The sequence below is a fragment of the Lytechinus variegatus genome, chromosome 4, assembly GCF_018143015.1.
Source record: "Lytechinus variegatus isolate NC3 chromosome 4, Lvar_3.0, whole genome shotgun sequence".
NCBI classification, from domain to species: domain Eukaryota; kingdom Metazoa; phylum Echinodermata; class Echinoidea; order Temnopleuroida; family Toxopneustidae; genus Lytechinus; species Lytechinus variegatus.
Window position 1 is genome coordinate 35,836,564 of NC_054743.1, and position 17,504 is coordinate 35,854,067.

A 17,504-nucleotide genomic window follows, 5' to 3' on the forward strand; every position below is an offset into this window, starting at 1 on the left:
TGAGCTATCCATGAGTTTTGTATTCCACCCATATTTGGGCTTGATGCTAGGTTGGGCAGCCTCATAAAATTGAAATCACAAATTATGCAATACAGAACTGTGCTCAATAGCTTTTGTTATCACATCACAATAGCACAACTGTTGGTGTCACATACAGTTGAGGCCAGATACACCCAGGATATTAAAAGAAAAGTTGACACTTGCCAAACATCATAAAATTTCCTGCATCTTATACAATATTTGTGCTATCATGAAGAATTTGATATCAAACAAATGAGTATATCATGCCCCTTCATCACATTGCTTTGTCATCAGGAGCGGAAAAATATTTGGGTGTCATTTTTCCCCCAAAAAATCTTCATATATTAGACAAATTGAAAATGAAAACTTGACAAAAACATTCATATTTGTGCTAGTGACTTTTTAACACAAACATTTCAGATTACACTTTTTTTGTTCAGTGGTGACATATCATGATAGAAATGCAATATAAATCATAGATATAACATTTGCATATTTCTATGAAACGATGTTTGAAAATATAATAACAGACATTAGAATACATTTAGCACGAATATTACTTTTTGTTCTTCAAAGAAAATTCAACCTGAAATATTCTTTGATCTCAATGGCATCCCAAATATGTGTAAGAGCTTAATACACTCTTTCATTTGATACCAAATTAGTCATGGTAGTATTTATATTTCTGAAGATATAGTAAATTTTACGATGTTTGGCAAGCGAACAAATTTCATTGAATTCCATAGGTGAATGCAAACTTTTGGCCTCAAACTGTACATTTACTGAACATGTCACAAAAGATGTGCCTTTAAGTTTCTCAAATGGAATGCATTATGGGAGAAATTTCCATTGCACTGAGAAGCAATGCACTAACCAAAAAATACATATAATCCTAGCTCTCTTAAAATAACTCATAATCTTTGTAAAAGTACCGAGATCTAAAGATATCATCTCCAAAGAGAATGTTGTGTAATTGAATGAACAAAGTGGTGTTAAATTGATTAAAACAATGATCAAATGTGTGCTCTTAAAATCAGTGTTCTGGCAAATGATAACGCTTCTACTATGCTGTGTTAGTTCGATGAAAGAAAGGTATTCGAATGTCAACAACCACAGCCAAAAGGACATTTTTTATCCTGCTCATATTATAAAGAACGATACAAGTCTACTCCAGGTTCCTAACACACAACAGACAGCCTGCAATCAAAATGTAAAATCAGTTCCCCATTTCCCGGAAGAATAGAAACTGGGCCACTTCGGCACTCCTGCAGCTGTATATCAAGGCTTTTTATCTTGAGAGCATATCAATAGTATCTCATTGCAGGGTCTTGCTGATAAGGAGCTTAAGTGGTTTGGGGTTGGGTTGGAGGTTTCGGATGGACAGGGATAGTTGCCTGAAATGAGCCTTTTTTTCTCATCCCGGGGATGGTTTCATTAAGCTGTTTGTTAAGTTATGCATGACTTTACAATGTACATTACGGAAATATGAAGCGCAAAAGACTTTTCATGAGATATTATACATATGATGAATGTGGATAAGTTCATTTCCCAGAAGTTGAGGATGTATTTAACTTATCACTGAAGCCATTAGGCTGGGAGCAGCATTGATCAAGGCCTTGACAACAGCGGATATATCATATCATAAACAGATGAAGACATGCATTATTCATTTTCATACAACTCCTCTAGATCTTGTTATTTGTTAACATTAACAAAAACATAATTACTACAAGTATAAAACATATTACAGTAAACATGTTGTTTAAGAGGAAAATATTATTGGATTTGAAATTATCCAATTTACATCAAGGCAACGAATATACTCTAAATGAATATTGTTTTTCAAATTAAGCTTAAGTGTTGGATGCACACACATGGCTTGCCATAATCAAGTCGATCAGAATGTTATGCATTACTTTACAAATAGCTATATGAAACATCCCCAAGCTCTGTATGTCATTTGACACTATTCTATAACCTTTATATTTTTCTTTCTCCTTTGGTCGTTCAAACCTCAATAATATACCTGTAAAGAACAAGAGACATTTTTGTGCTACAAATGAACTAAACACTATATAAAAGCAGAATAATTATTGTGATCATAATTTCTTTTTTCTCTCACTCTTTCTTGTACCTTGTTTGGTCTTTCATCTTTCTTCTTGTTTAATCAAAATGCACTGTACATCCGACCCATTTTACACACACGTAGCGTTGTCGGGGTATTCATCTTTATTCTTTTGAGTGTGTCCATCTTTCTTTCTGTACACTTGTCTGCCCCATTGGATCATTCAACGCCTCCCTACTTCCTCTCGTCTATCCTCTCCTATCCTCACCACTTCCCTCCTTGTACTCTTGCTGCACATATTGGGTGTTGGGGGTAGGGCTGATATACAGTTGTCACAGTTACATATGGCTTTACAAACAAACCTAAATTATGGAATGCTGAATAATTTTACAGTCATGATGAACACACTACAACTCTTGGTCCTAAAACAGTGGCCAAATCATGAATGAATGCATATTAGATCAACAACAAATTTCCTCCACAAGAGGATGAACAGGGTCATATCCCTTGGGGAATACTGGCAACATTACATATTCCTCAAGAAGGTCGCAACACATTTGTACTTCACGCTTCTTCTTGTCCAAGCAATTGAGCTGCTTTTCAAAGACAATGTTCTGCTTGCTACATGTATATACAGGTGTATATGAACATATTTTCTGGACAGCTGGTAAGAATACCTAATGGACAAGATTGTCACACCTTTGCACTCAGTTCTTATTGACCAAGCAGAACTGCTGCCTGATACAGGTAATCCTCATCAATTGCTATGTTGATCCTCCTAAGGAAAGGTGTAAAAGATCTCATTCCTTGAGGAGAGCTGGTATTGTTATATATTCCTTAAGAACCCTTTCACTCGGGTGTTTCTTCTAGACCAAGGGATTCTGCGGTTGGCCGACACAGAAAATAATTATGAAAGACTATGTTCCACCATCTCAAGGAGGGTATAAGAGACCTCATTGTTGAGGATGGCTGGTAAGGCTGAATATTCATTGATGAGGTGTCACAGCTCTGTAAGCCTCTTTATCCACATGAGGATTGATAATAGTAATGCTTCTTATCTGATCATTAGGATGGAGAACACTATGGTGCCAGATTTTGCCACCAAAAGAAGTTCTCCCTAATGACCCTTCCAGGAATTTCTCACTTCTAGAAGGTCCTGAAGGAACTATTATTGGAAGTTCTCACATTCTGAAGCAGCAGAACCCGTAGTGCTAGACCAGGTCATCATACCTCTGTACTCCTTGATTTCTTCCTCACGATGCCATCCAGGAAATCGGTTCCAACCTCCAGACGATCCTCACTGAAGTACTCCATGTTCCAGAGAAGGATGTACCAACCCAGCCTCTCCTGGCCTGTGAAGCGGGACGGCGAGTTCCCGTATCCCCCCACCAGATCGTTGAAGCCCTTCCCGAGGGTGACCAAGGTTGGGCGGCTGAACCTGAACCGATGCGCTACAGCTGCCTCTGACTGGTGATCTGGGATGATAGATGATGAATCGGGAAGTTCGGGCACCATGTGGTGATGATGAAAGGGCGCTACGGGAATGACGAACTTGACGGGACCTTCATGACAGGAGAGCAGGATGGCCGGGGCTAGGGTTGAGGCATCAAGGACAAGGAGATGGCCGCAGGATATCCCGATGTATAAGTACTCACTGCTTAGGCACATGGAGTTCACCTGGGAGCGGAAGGCTAGAGGGGGGAAAATAAACATTAAGAAAGATGGTCTTTTACATGTACATTGTATGACAATGTTAGGAAAGGGGCTGTAACACCTAGGCATTACCCAGTGCAGGCCAATCTACGTTATTAGTAGGGAGGTGGTTCTCATTTAATCCCAGTAAACATTCCATTTTTTATGTCGAGGATTGCATTTTAATCACAATATTTACAGATTTCAAATTCCTTAGATGCAAATGTTATTTTGTTAAGAAAGAGAAATTGCTGATGTCAATAAAGCGTGATTATTAAAGAAAAACTGCTAGTCATACGCTATATCAGACACCGTACATCATAATAACTGTCACTACTCTAATATTTGCAGGATCATAGCGGTATGGTTGGGGACAGGGTCAAGATAAGTCAAGGGATAATATAATGATCTTGTTTAATATGTGCGAGTTACTAAACACTCCCCCCACCACTACTGTTACTGAACTCTTCAATCATAATTCAAACCATAGTGAAATATTTTATTTCATTTCTAATACTGCATATTGTATGCAAAAATCAGAGTCATTACTGGATGTGGCAAGAAAATTATTCGCAATTGATCACACATTTCATTAACAAATTTGAAATTAATTTGATCAATTATCTGATGCAATAATCAGACCATCAATTAATTAGAAATTCACTTTTCACCTGATTTTACATTATTTTTACATGATTACAAGATGAGAATAACTTGTTTGTTTTCATCTAATTCCTACACCTAAACAACTCACTTGAAAATAACTGTAAAATGCCAATCAATGGCAAGATTTACGATTGATTAGGGGTTCTGAAACTGACCAGCAAGCGACTTACCACTCATTGGTCGATGACTCTGTCTGCCTCTTGGTCGTGGGTTGGATCTACAAGTTGAGACCGTTGCAACAAAGTCAAGTCTGCCCTCTATTGTTCTCGTTTCCGTGTTCCACTTGTACACTACTGGGCCTAGAGAAATAGTGAGGGGATATGAGCAAATAATTTCCGTTGGTGAAGAAGGTGAGGGTAAAAATAACACTACTGACAGGCCTGACATTAAATATTTGTGATTATTATTCATACAGACAATTTTAGAGCCCAAATACAAGTGTTATTTTGTTGGTGCACTCGACCCACTTAAAAAGTTTGTTGAACTCGCCTAATATTTTTTTCCGAGGTGACACAATATTGAAAATATTGGACGACTAGAAGGGGAATTCCCGATATGTACGCACCAGACATCGCGCGCGCATGCAGTTTTCAAAGGCAAGTGTGCACTCTGTGTGTGGAACTGTGACTGCAGAGTGATGAACAATTACTATTAAAATTTTTCTACAAAGGCTGCAGTAAATCTCTAAATGCAGAGAAAACCAACAACTGTTAGGAAGTTTGGAGTTATATTCGCTTTAATTTCATTTTATCCTATAATAATTTGAATATATTTTAGAAATTGAGGCACACATGGCACAGGAAATACTATTTTTTTTGCATGATAAATCGAGTGCGTAGCTTTAGGACCCCTTCTACATCGGGCGGCGAAATCAAGAGGTGTTCGAAAAACACGACGGGATTTTCGTATTAGTGAGTTTTGTGATATTTTCTACTTGGTTAATGATCTTTAGAATGTTTGCCACAAATTAGTGAAATATAATTTGTTGAAATATTAAAATTGGGACAGTTTTTATTGTTTGAAAACAAAGTGCGTAGCTTTAGGTCCCCCATCATACAGCAGAGTCAGAGTCTCAGGGCGGGAGGGTAAGTTAAAAATTATTTGCTAAAATTCTCTGTATGAATAATAATCATAATACTGGATGACCCATTTTTCGGTCAATACAAGGAAATATAGGACTCGCTTTGCAAAATATTGGACTTGTCTTCGACTCGTCCAATATTTCCTTGTATTAACCTCAAGGCCATCCAATATTCTATAAATGTCCAGTTTGAAATCCGCAATAATGGGTGAAACCGAAATCTTAGTTTTCTATATCATTTAAAAGAGCAGTTCCTAAAGCTGTGAAATGACGTAAAACTTGGACAAAATTCATCAATGTAAATTCATGTTACTACTTGACACAATTTGCATGTCTCACAATACATCCATGCAAGTTGTTGACACAGTTTAATGACATTTGTGGTAATTAATTAAATTGGATGAGCCTGCGCCTACGGATGTTTAAATAGAAATACAGCTCAATATAAATTCTGTGGATCATCAACTTATAAAAATACCATGCAATAGTTCCATGACATTTGCTCAAGTGACAATTGTGCCGCTCTCAATCCTATATACTAATCAAATGACCAACTTCAACCCTGGGTTTAACACTATATACCCTAAACCAAACATACAACCTTGTTGCAACCCTAAGCCCAGAACAGGACCAAATGCTGTGTCACCCATGAAAACCCCCCAGAAGCCACACCCCCAAGAGGCCACACCCACCTGGCTGGACGTACGACCAGACGTGCTGGAGACCCATCTGTTCCTGGATGGCAAGGTCATAGGTCACCATCTGAGTGACCGGTGCCAACGAGAGGGGTTCGTCAAGATGGCAGAGGACGACCTGCTGTGTGGTCAGGTTGCCGGCATTCAGGATGGTCACGTACCCATCGGTCTGGCCGCACCATAGCTCGTAGGACCTGAGGATAACGAGAAACAAAAATTTGAACAGGTTGTTACATCAGAAGTAGTTTATAATTGGAAGAAATCATTTAGCTTGAATTACTTGGGAAAGGAGAGACAAGTGAAACCTGAGAATAAAGGCTGCTGAAGAGTGTCAAGAAATTTGAACTTTTTCTTAAGCATGATGGCTATATTCCTTTCGGTCTAGCTACACCATAACCAGTAGGATGTGAGGAAGCAAAGAACAAAGATTGGAACAGGTTGATAATCAGAAGTAATCAAATTTATAATAAAAAATAAAATCCTTTAGCATGCATATATCCATGATGTGCCCAGGGTAAAAATTTTGGATCACGCCACCACTGTCAGAGATATGACACCGATGTCTTGCTTCCACTTTGCAGGCGAGACAATTAAAATAACATTTTTTTCAACGTCTGACCCCATTTTCTTCATTTTTACTTTACAAAATCCTCAAGCCATAATAGTTTGAGGGCATGCAATGTTTCATACGAAACACAAAGTGGAAACAGATGATTAAAGGAAGGGCCTGTATACAGGGGGCCAGACATACATACATTTATGGGCAGTGGCAGCAATTACACTGTAAGGGGGGGGGGGGGGGTGATGGATAAAAACATAAGACAATGTATCCTAATCAACTTTGTATTATGGCACAAATCTTCCTAGTTCGTTTCAAGTCACTTTCCATCACATTTATCTAAAATCCACCCAAAATTCTTTGAAAAGAAAATCGATGGGGGGGGGGGGGGCATTCCCCCAAATTGAGGTGATCCCCATGCCTCTGGGATCAAACAATCAATGGAATACCGATAAACCATCTATACATTATAACTGATTTACGATTATACTATCAATTGTTACCTTTTACTTCCATTCTTCTTCAGGACGATGGCCATGGATATGATCTCTCTATGCACATCGACATAGTGGAAGCCGTCCGGGTCCGTAGAGGGCGCCCCGTTCCCGTCTTCTTGCCTGAAGGCGACCTCGTGATCTGCTGCTATGGCAACCAGCTGGAGAGGGGGTATGTGGACCATGCAGCACGGGGAGCGCGGCTTGCTCTTGTACTGTGGAAGAGAGAGGCGTGCTATCTCGTTGGGGTAGGAGAACCTTCCGTTCCTGGTTAAAACAAGAAAGAGAGAGAAAGCACAATAAGGACGATGTTTCTGGTTTGTTCATGATATTATAGAATGTAAGCCCCCCCCAAAAAAAAATAGGAAGAATGTCTGCTTGCCAAAATGGGAAAAAATTAGGCTAGGTTGTTGTTTTTTGTAAAGTATAATATGAAAGCTCAGATTTCTTCTTGTGTATGTCGCAGGGACCTAGTCAAGATGTTTTTGCCTCTGTTCAACTGGTTTAGACCATACCAAATCAGATACCAAGGATACAATGCTATCATGAACACATCTCTCCTAGAGGAGAGCTCCCTTTGGGGCAGGTCTCCATGTATTACACACTATTCAATCAACAGCTCATTCAAAGACACCTTACCTTCTTTTCAAAATTATTCTAATATTGTAAATAGATGTGATGTGTTAAATCCATGGCCTTTTACAGTATTGACTATTCTGACAATTGACCAACATTCTTCCGGACCAGAAGGAAGGCAACACAACATTCGCTCCTGCGACAATTGCTCCAGGCTTAATTTCATCTAAGATGTAGGGCTGGGGTTTGGGTTGCAATAGGGTTTTATGTTAAGTTTAGGGTAGGGTAGAGTGTTAAACCCTGATTGAAGTTGGTCATTCAATTACAGTGTGGAATTTAGAGCAGGAAATTGTCACCAGAGCAAATTTCATGGAACCCTCTGTAAAGACCCTTCGTCAAAACTCTGGTGGAGTCATCCTAGAACAGACATGATGTGTTAAATCAATGCCGTTTTAACAGTACTGACTACTTTGCAGATATTTATTTTGGCGATATCACAAGTAGTCTTTCACACTCGCAAAAATACCAGGTAATTTTCATGAGTAGGTATGTGTGAGAGCATCTAATGTGCAAATCAACCTGTTAGCACTTACTCATAAACAACAATAGAGCCTGAATTCAGACCAAGCCACATTGTATCGGCCACAGAACACACACAGCGGACGCTGCCTCCGGAAACAGTCAGGTTGAAGCAGGTGGTGTCATCGCTAGGGGTGCGGTCAATGTTGAGGATGACCACCGATGACGACTGATCCTCTTCCATGGTCTGGGTCATCCAGATGACCGGCAGACTGGACGAGGTGTCTGAACCATCTGAAGAGTTTGAGAAAAAACATGAATTTTATAAAGATTATACAAGAATTTGATACAGTATTATAAGTTTGTGAACTCCTTCATTCTGAGTGTTGGAGATAGATGGCAACATCACAATGTTTGACGAGCCCAGAGAAGCAAACTTTATTAAATGTGATATTTTATCACCTGACTTCACAATTAAATATCTAAAACATGGCAGAACACTTTAAATATGTTAAATTTCTTGTGGGTTCACTTACTATTGAGTACCACTGTACATGTAGAGACCACCCAAAGTATACAAGAAAATCAGTCTTTATGAGTAAGTGGTCTTTAGGAAAAAGTTCCTGTAATACAATGAAACCTTCCCATGAAATCCATCGAAGGGAAACATGAAGAGCTGTCTTTATTAGATGAATAGGTGGTCTTTATGAACAGGTTCCTGTAATACAGTGAAACTTGTACATTAAGACTACGGCACTTGATAGAAGAAAAGTGGACTTTATGAAGAGGCTCCTGTAATAACATGTTTCGATGGGAAATACAACTTGAGGGAAATCAAAATTATGGTCTTTACATGCAGGTTGACCCAAGCCAGCTTGTCACTACAGCAGATATGACTGCACAGACTTCATATCTAACTGGTAATTAGGCCCCCAACCTGAAGTACAATCCCTTTCAGAAGCTCCTTAACTATCCCGTAATAAAGATACACTGTGCACCAGCGTGAGGTGCCAACTGAAGGTGAAGTTTATCTACATTTCACAATACAAGAGACCAAGGGGTGTGTCACAAAGATCCTAAGTATGACTTAAAGTTGCTCTTAAGAGCCTAGTTGTGTGTGGTATAAAAGGCATGACAGCATTGGTCAGATCAAGCTAAGAGGATGCGCACTACTGAGTAAAAATAAAGTTGCGTGTTGCATATCATATACGCGACAGCATTTTAGTGCGACTTCAGTCATATTTAAATCTTTGTGAAACAGCTCCCCAGGCCCTCGGACACAAAGAGTACAAATGAATCATGGATCTGATTTGTATTATTGCATTCAGTTGCTAGTTTGTATGATCGATCCTAAAAATCAGCTCCACAATTTCTAAAATTGATTGCATTCATTATTTTGAAGGATCACTCACACAAACTAGCCTTACAATCAATTGCCACGCTTTATGTTACAGGGCTCCAACCTTTGATATGACAAACTGTTCAATCGTCCTGCAGGAGATAATGTGCCACAGACAGAACCCAACTCACCTCCTTCTGACCCACATCCCGCCGTGGTGGCAACGGCGCAGGATACGACTGGCTTCTCCTCCAGAGAGAGCACTTCCAGGAGGTTGGCAAACTCTGCTGTCTTTGAGATGTCCTTGATCTGTTCCATGGACGGGCGGTCCCTGGAGTCTTGGGCCCAGCACCATGTCAGCAGGTCCAGCATGTAGGTTGGGTAGGACTTCTCCTGGAAGAGAATAAGGAGGAAGATATATCAAGGTGCATCCTATTAACTGGACATTTTCTTAAGATTCAATTGGAGGGAAAGCCTGTGGGCCATGGCCATTAAGTTGACCTATTCCCTACCCAGGCTACCTGGTTGGGTGAGAAAGGGTCTAAAAACTATTTGTATTTTTGTACTATTTCTCAATCTTGCATTGTACATGCTGTCTTCTTTTCAATTAAATGCCGAATAAAAAAAAATAAAAACAATACATAAACTACCACTACACCCTCTTTCTATAAAATATTACTGGAACTTTTATGTCACATCATCCACACCAATTTTTTTTTTAGGATATGCACATTTATGTGATCCAGGAATGAAGTGAAACAGTGATAAACACTTTGGATGCCAGGCTTATTTTGCTCATTTCTCAGAGATTACACATTTCTTTCCAGAATCATTTGGCACATATTTTCTACTCATACAAATAAACACTTCATGGTCATTTTATTCTATTCTAGTGTAGTAGGTTTCACGCTGCACCATATGTCATTCTTGGGCGAGTGTTGTGTTGGTCCTTTTCAGGACCAAAACTTGCCCAAGAAAGATACATGGTGTACCATAAAACCTCCTACACTATTCTTCTTCACCATGGAAACCTTCAGAAGTTACATTATTCTATTCTGTTTTAATTCATTTTGTGATCATTGCCAAACTGGCATTTATCTTTAAGAGAGGCTTTAATGAACAAGATCCAACCTTTCTTGACAGTACAGGCCTCTGGCCATCCTTGATGAGTTGCTTGATAACCTCTGACAATCGACCTACGTCCTTCCCGACCAGACACTCAAAGGGTCTCTGGAGAGACATCAGCTCATACATGAACATTCCAAAGGAGAAGCAATCAACCTGAAAAATGAAAGAGGGGGGGGGGTAGATTTGTATTTGATTTCTTCCTTTTAGAAGCAAACAATATGAAACAATTGATAATGCAACTAGTACAGTGCACGAAATCACATTTCAAGGATGCGTATTCCTGTAATTAATTTTCTACACCTGGTGAAAAAGTTGGATCAACCACAGTCTGGTTAAGAAGCAAAGCTGCAAACTAGATTTAATATACAAATGTACCCTATCAACAAGAATTACACCAAAAATTAGGAAGATGAATGCCAATAAAACATAAACCAATGATGGTTACCTATGTACATTACATGCACATGTAAGAATCAGGGAGACATAGAATTTGTAGTTTTAAACTTTACAACACTCGACTCATGGGCAGTCTTCCTGAAGATTGTGAACACTGCAAATGTGGTAGCCAATATAAGAATCATGGGGACATTGAAAATTTATAAATTTTTATTGCTAAACTTTTCAACTTTTCAGGTAGTTTTCCTGAAGACCCAACAAACACAATTTCAAGGCATCTCACCTTCTCATTGTAGGTCTCCTTGCCGTCATACTGCACAATCTCCGGGGCCATGTATCCCGGTGTCCCACCATACCCCTTTGTTCCTGAAGGCAGAGCGGTCACGCTGATGCCGTAGTCAGCCAGTTTGATCTTGATGGGATCCGCGGGGTTCGGACTGTACGGGTCCGGGAACTTCCACACAAGGACATTCTCCGCCTTGAGGTCACGGTAGATGATGTCTTTGCTGTGGAGATAAGCGACGGCCGAGGAAACCTGCAAAGTAAAAGGAATTCAGGCATACTAAAAGCAAGTTCTCACAATTATTTTTTGAGGAAAGCTCAGAAATAGCTGACATAAGTTTTAACACAACTTTCCTTTTCCCTAGAAAGATTTATCTACAGGATATACAGCTTTTTCTGGATCCTTGTTTGCTCTGAGACTTTTGAAATTTAATGATTTTAAATTTCTACCTCTATTACTACTTGAATAAAATCTGTTCACTCCTGTTTACAAATGATTAGGTTGTTTACCAGTGATTCTAAAATTAATGTGGAAAGAGAGAACGATAGGAGGGGGAAAGGAGTGGGAAAGGGTAGGGGACGGTGAGAGAGAAAGAGATACAGAGAAAGAAAGCATGAGAGAAATACATCAAATATGAACTACAAACCTACATGTAAATGCCCATGTTTCAATCATAGCTGCAGCTTAAAGTAATCTTATCTTCAACTTCACATACCTGTACGACTAATTCTTGCAAGGTGTGAGGCGTCAGCCTGGCTCCAACACGCTTGAAGTTCTCCATCTTGGTGTCAAGGGCACCTTGAGGTGCCAGCTCCAGGATCAGACACATCGGATGCCTACAGAATCCCAAGAAAGGAACTATGTGTGGATGGTCAAGGTTATTGATGATGGATAGTTCCTTGCGAGCCGTTCTGTAAGCCTCACAGGAGAACCTCAACGGATCCCGGTGCCACTTGGTGTTGTCATTGTCGTAGCGCCGCCTGTCGGTGTTCCCGGCGCCTTGCCCCGGCGGGTAGGGCTGGAGCATCTTGACTGCGATGGGACGTCGGTGCTCTGAGGCACGGGCCATCACCCCCTGGAAGACCAGGCCGAACGTCCCACTGCCCAACAGACGCTGGATGTCCAGCGCCGACTTCTCGGTCAGGAGGGATGGTCCAAGATCTGCATACATCTACATACACAGTCATTTTAACAAATAAATGAATAGTAAGAAAATAAAAGGAAAAAGGGAGGGATACATTGTTCTTAGTGACAGAAGTCAAATCTAATGATCTATTCAAAAGTTGTATTTTGGGGGAAGAAAGAAAACTTCTCTCATAAAGATTAATGGAACAACATTTGCAGAGGTTAATATTATACAACACAGAAGAGAGTTTTTACATTGACAGAATCTTTGCCTTTTTAGCAAAGCAATTTACTTCTAAATGTTTTACAAATGGATTATCAACATGCCATTATAAACCATGTATAGAATAAAGAGAAACAGGTGAAAGATCCCAATAACATATAGTCACAGGTTTTGAAAAATTGTATCTGCATTCATTGGCCCGTATTCTGAAGTCGGGTTTAACTTAGACCATGGTCTAACTCTGTGCTAAAATTATGGGAAGCCAAACGGTTCAAAATTTTGTTTACAGTGAAGGCTTCTCATGTTTACTGTGTTCTTCACAAATTATTTAATGGTGAAGACTATTGTCATACTTAATAATGTTTTGGGAGTCAAATGAGCTGATATTTATGTAACAACTGGCTTTCTATACTTAAACCACAACTTAAAACCAGAGTTTTAATTAAACCCGACTTCAGAATACGGACCATTAAGTCTTACATGTATAGTGTACTCACAACATCTGGTGCAATGACCGAGATGGCTATGTTCCCGTGATTGGGACACTCCACAAACTCATTCCTCATAGATTGCAGGACAAGCTCCTCGAAAAGGAACCCATACACGCAGATATCATGCGGCACATCACCACTTTTATGGATGGAGCTCAACATGGTGCTATTAAGGACAGTGTCCATGACGATCATGTCGTTACTGACATCTGGTTCAATGCCAAGCTCGCTGCAGGTTTCCAGCGGCAGGGGATTATCTCTGTCAGCGTCTATTTCCGTCTGTAGAGTCATGTCGCCATCGGTCGAGAGACGGATGTTGGCCGCTGCCGCTATGCGATCCTTTCGATAGAGTGCATGGGCAGCTTTTCGCCTTGGGTTGAGGTGCCTGAGGTTGACACCTGTCAGGATGTCATCATGGAGTCTTGGGTAGCTGCAGGAGAGTCCGCAGCAAAGCTTGCTTCGCTCACCTGTATTGGTGCTGATCATCTGGGCATCTGCAGAGCTGATGGACGACCACAGGAGCGGAGACTCGTGTTCAGCATTCAGGTGCAAATCTGCATCAAGAGCATGGATGAATTCCCATTCAGAGACGTCCACCTCGTCCCAACTTGGCTTGTTGTAGTCTCGCCAACACCGGTGGCAAGGAACTACCCTCGTGATGAAGAGTTCTCCTTCAAACGTTGTCCCCAACGGTTCACACAGGTTGGGATAAAAGTTCTCTATCAAGGTGTCGATCAGGTCAATGATGGTTGACAGGAGGCGGGAAACGGTCTCCAATGACGTAAGCACTTTCACTGAATCAAGAGTTTTCTTTCCATTGCTGTCTCTCGGCTGCACCTTATGTGTTACTTCTAGATTTTGGTTAGGAATAAGGATCTCCAACTGACCACTCCGGGAGAGGGACACATTCCTCGGGAAGTTGTCAGGGTCATCTGTCAGGCTCAGAACGTGGACGGACTCTGGTCTCCTCTCCCGCTCAAAAACAGAACTCAACAGCTTCTCCCTGACAACAGCCTTCACGTGGAACACAGTCACTGACATGAATTTCAGTTCGATCCCAGACTGCCAACACACCCACTGGAACTCATTGGTAAATTCTGATACAGGGGTATCTTCAAAGAACCTGCGGACATCGTCTGAGAGCAGATACATAGAGTTGATAAGACCAGGGATCATCTGGTCGGATAAAAGTCTGCTGATCAGGTGTGACCAAAAGCCACTGGGAATGTACTGGAGGATATAGAGTCTTCTGATAGCAGTTTTCAGGTTCTCCACAGGAGTGAACTTATACCCATCAAATGGGCTGGGCACCTTGTCATCCTTTGCCTGATTTGACACCAACGCAATGTCTGCCCTGTCCAGCTTTCCTTTGACAGTTCCTGTATTGACATCCCCGGAGCTTGGGCTCTTGGAGATGGTGACCGACTTCCGCAACAGTTCAAAGGTAGGCGTATCACTTGTGTCCAATCCCAAGGTGGACGTTGACGCTTCACTGTACATCTCGCAAGGCGGTGACGAAGCGCAGTTTGCCATTCTGGCCTTGCCCTGGAGGTTCCTTCTGATCGGGACTGGTATGGACATTGAGGCCTGGCTCCTCTCAGGTGGTTCGAGGGTCTCAGGGGATGTCTCTCCAGCGGATGTCACATCCGTCGGTGATGCATCACGGCAATAAATCCTGGATGGGGACGGACTGTGACCACGTACTGCTTTTCTGTTCCATCTCTCTGGAGGAGAAGACTGGATTGGTGATGGACTTCTTGCTCCCGTCTTCCTGTAAACCTGTACAGACATAGAATATCAAAGAAAATGTGTAAGGTCCACAGTTACTGCGGACTTCATGATCTAGGTGAAGGAGGGGCATTGCAAGGAGTATGCAACGTTGTGGCAAAATCCTTGGGCAAATTAGACTTATCGTGAAAAGCGTCAAAGACAACAAAAAACATCCCCCCCCCGACATAGCTTGGGGGTCAATTAAGGGGTCAACCAAAGTTTACTCCCATCCCAAAGCTAAAGATAGTTGAGTCAAACCTATTTCAGAGCCTGTAAAGAAGGACCACCTACATGTATAAAGACCACAAGATTGGTTTTCCCTATTACTGCATCAAACCACTGGACCACACGGGTCGTGTGGTCCAGTGGTTAGAGCATTGGACTCATAATCGCAAGGCTGTGAGTTCGAATCCCAACTCTGCCATTGTCTCCACTTTGATAAAAAGGCCCGAGAGTGATATCTGTCGTCTATAACGTCAGCCACTATGACTGATTAACCTCAATGTAAAATGTTTCATAGGTAATTGGTTATATACCAGGTTGGCCTTTACCAGCAAAATGCTGTCCTGCCGAGTTCTTAAGGGAGTTACCACAAACAGAAAACAGAAACATGTATATATAAATGAACCTGTCCATAAAGACCACCTGGGCCCCATTATCTAAAGGTTTGCAATGAATTACAAATATAAAAGAAACACTCTGATTGGTTCCAGGTCAGTGTTATGAACAAACTGCACATGCAACGATGATCATGATTGGTCACTGGCAAATAGCGAAGGATCACTTCATGTTTTGGAGCCCTACTGGCATTGTCGCATAAGTGTGTAATGCAAGTTACATACATGTAGGGGAAGTTACAAACTGACATAAAATGTTGGAGCCCTGGTCACGTCTTCGGACTGGTGATGCTAAAGGTCAGTTCCAGACGTAAATCATCAGACACGGTTTGGTGGATTCACAATAAGGTGCGCCATCTTTGGTTGCACCGGACAGGCCGAAATGGGAAAAAGTTGACATCTGTTGCATGCGCTAGTACTGAAGTGCATGCATGAGATTATTGAGTGCTGGCCAATACGGCTCGACCGGAAGTGCCATTTACTAGGGTCCAGGAGGTGGGGCAGAAATTTGCCTGCATACTGATATTTCTGTGCGAAGTTTAGACCGTTTTTGGTGAATTTCTGCCATATGGTTTTCATTTTTGAAGCACCACAGCCACATTACAGTACACTAGCAACTCGACTGCGAAGTTAGACAATTGGCCTGTTCGCTGCAACCAGTGAATCCACCGAATTGATACACGTCTCGAAAACTCTCTTACACTCAGACAACTTACATATAATGACCAATTTTCTGTTTCTCAGTTTAGATAGTCCTTAAATACAGGTTTCACTGCATTTCTAAAAAGTATGATCAACCCTTACCCTCGTGGAGTCACTCCTGCTCCTGAAAACCGGTATAATGGTGGTATCCACGCCCTCCTGGGGTAAACGAGACGGAATCAAGAGGTGCTTGGGGTCATAGGTCACAGCGACCTCAAACTTGTTGAGAAGGCTGATTATGAATTCCTTCACGCTGGAATCCTCAAACTTCCGATGCAGGTCTCTGACGAGCATCACACCTGTATGAAAGTTTAAAAAAAAGAGAGAGGAAAAGATGTACATGTAGGCCTAATGTTCCAATCTATTAGGGAACTACATGTTATCAATTTTTTTCTCTTCCTGACATTATCACCTTAGTGTGTAATAAATCTATCCAATCACATAAAGAAGATACACATAGAACAAAAATAATAATTGCTTTTGTGGTGTTTTTTAATTATTAAAATACTTATTTCATCACAGTCTCCAAACATTCTACAATAATGCAAATGTATAGAATTCAAACTTGTAAAGAAATTCTCTTTAAATCTTCAAAAACATTTTTCTAATACACATTTGGAAAAAAATAAATAGTGATAAAAGAAAAAAATACCAGTGTTGGCTCTTTGGAGAACAAATGGAGCTAAAAATAATTCACTCCCGCCAATGGGTTCAATAACCCATTATCCCCATACGGGGATGTGCCGCTGGAATGGGCCGCTTTTTTGGAAGAAATCCCTAAACTTGGGGTATGGTTTTATGCTGGAAAATCCCTAGACATGGCCCCAATTTTTAGATACTGGCCTTACACATGGGTCCACGGCCCAAATTTAAGATACTGGCCTTAAACATGGGTGCATATTTTCCTCCAATTTTGGGTAATATTTCTTTTTTTGCTTGTCAAATTTTAATAGATCCCTAATAATGTGTACCTTTTAAGCCAAAATGACCTGTAAATATGGGTATGGGTTTTGAACCTTCAGCCGCACACCCCCGTCCAAACCAAATCTAAGTACACCCCCC

The 17,504-nt window shown here is 40.9% G+C and overlaps 1 protein-coding gene across 1 annotated transcript in view; it reads right to left on the reverse strand.

Moving 5' to 3' along the window:
* Positions 1-597: 597 nt before the first annotated feature.
* LOC121413939 (leucine-rich repeat serine/threonine-protein kinase 1-like) overlaps positions 598-17,504 on the reverse strand; it is a 79,304-nt gene continuing 62,397 nt past the window's right edge. Inside the window, exons 18-28 of the mRNA XM_041606958.1 lie at positions 16,545-16,741; positions 13,360-15,132; positions 12,230-12,685; positions 11,515-11,766; positions 10,839-10,988; positions 9,899-10,100; positions 8,443-8,662; positions 7,283-7,540; positions 6,218-6,414; positions 4,615-4,743; positions 598-3,777 (exon numbers count right to left, since the gene is read on the reverse strand). Of these exons, the coding sequence (XP_041462892.1) occupies positions 3,311-3,777; positions 4,615-4,743; positions 6,218-6,414; positions 7,283-7,540; positions 8,443-8,662; positions 9,899-10,100; positions 10,839-10,988; positions 11,515-11,766; positions 12,230-12,685; positions 13,360-15,132; positions 16,545-16,741 (4,301 nt within the window). The 3' untranslated portion in view covers positions 598-3,310. The remainder of the gene's footprint in view (positions 3,778-4,614; positions 4,744-6,217; positions 6,415-7,282; positions 7,541-8,442; positions 8,663-9,898; positions 10,101-10,838; positions 10,989-11,514; positions 11,767-12,229; positions 12,686-13,359; positions 15,133-16,544; positions 16,742-17,504) is intronic.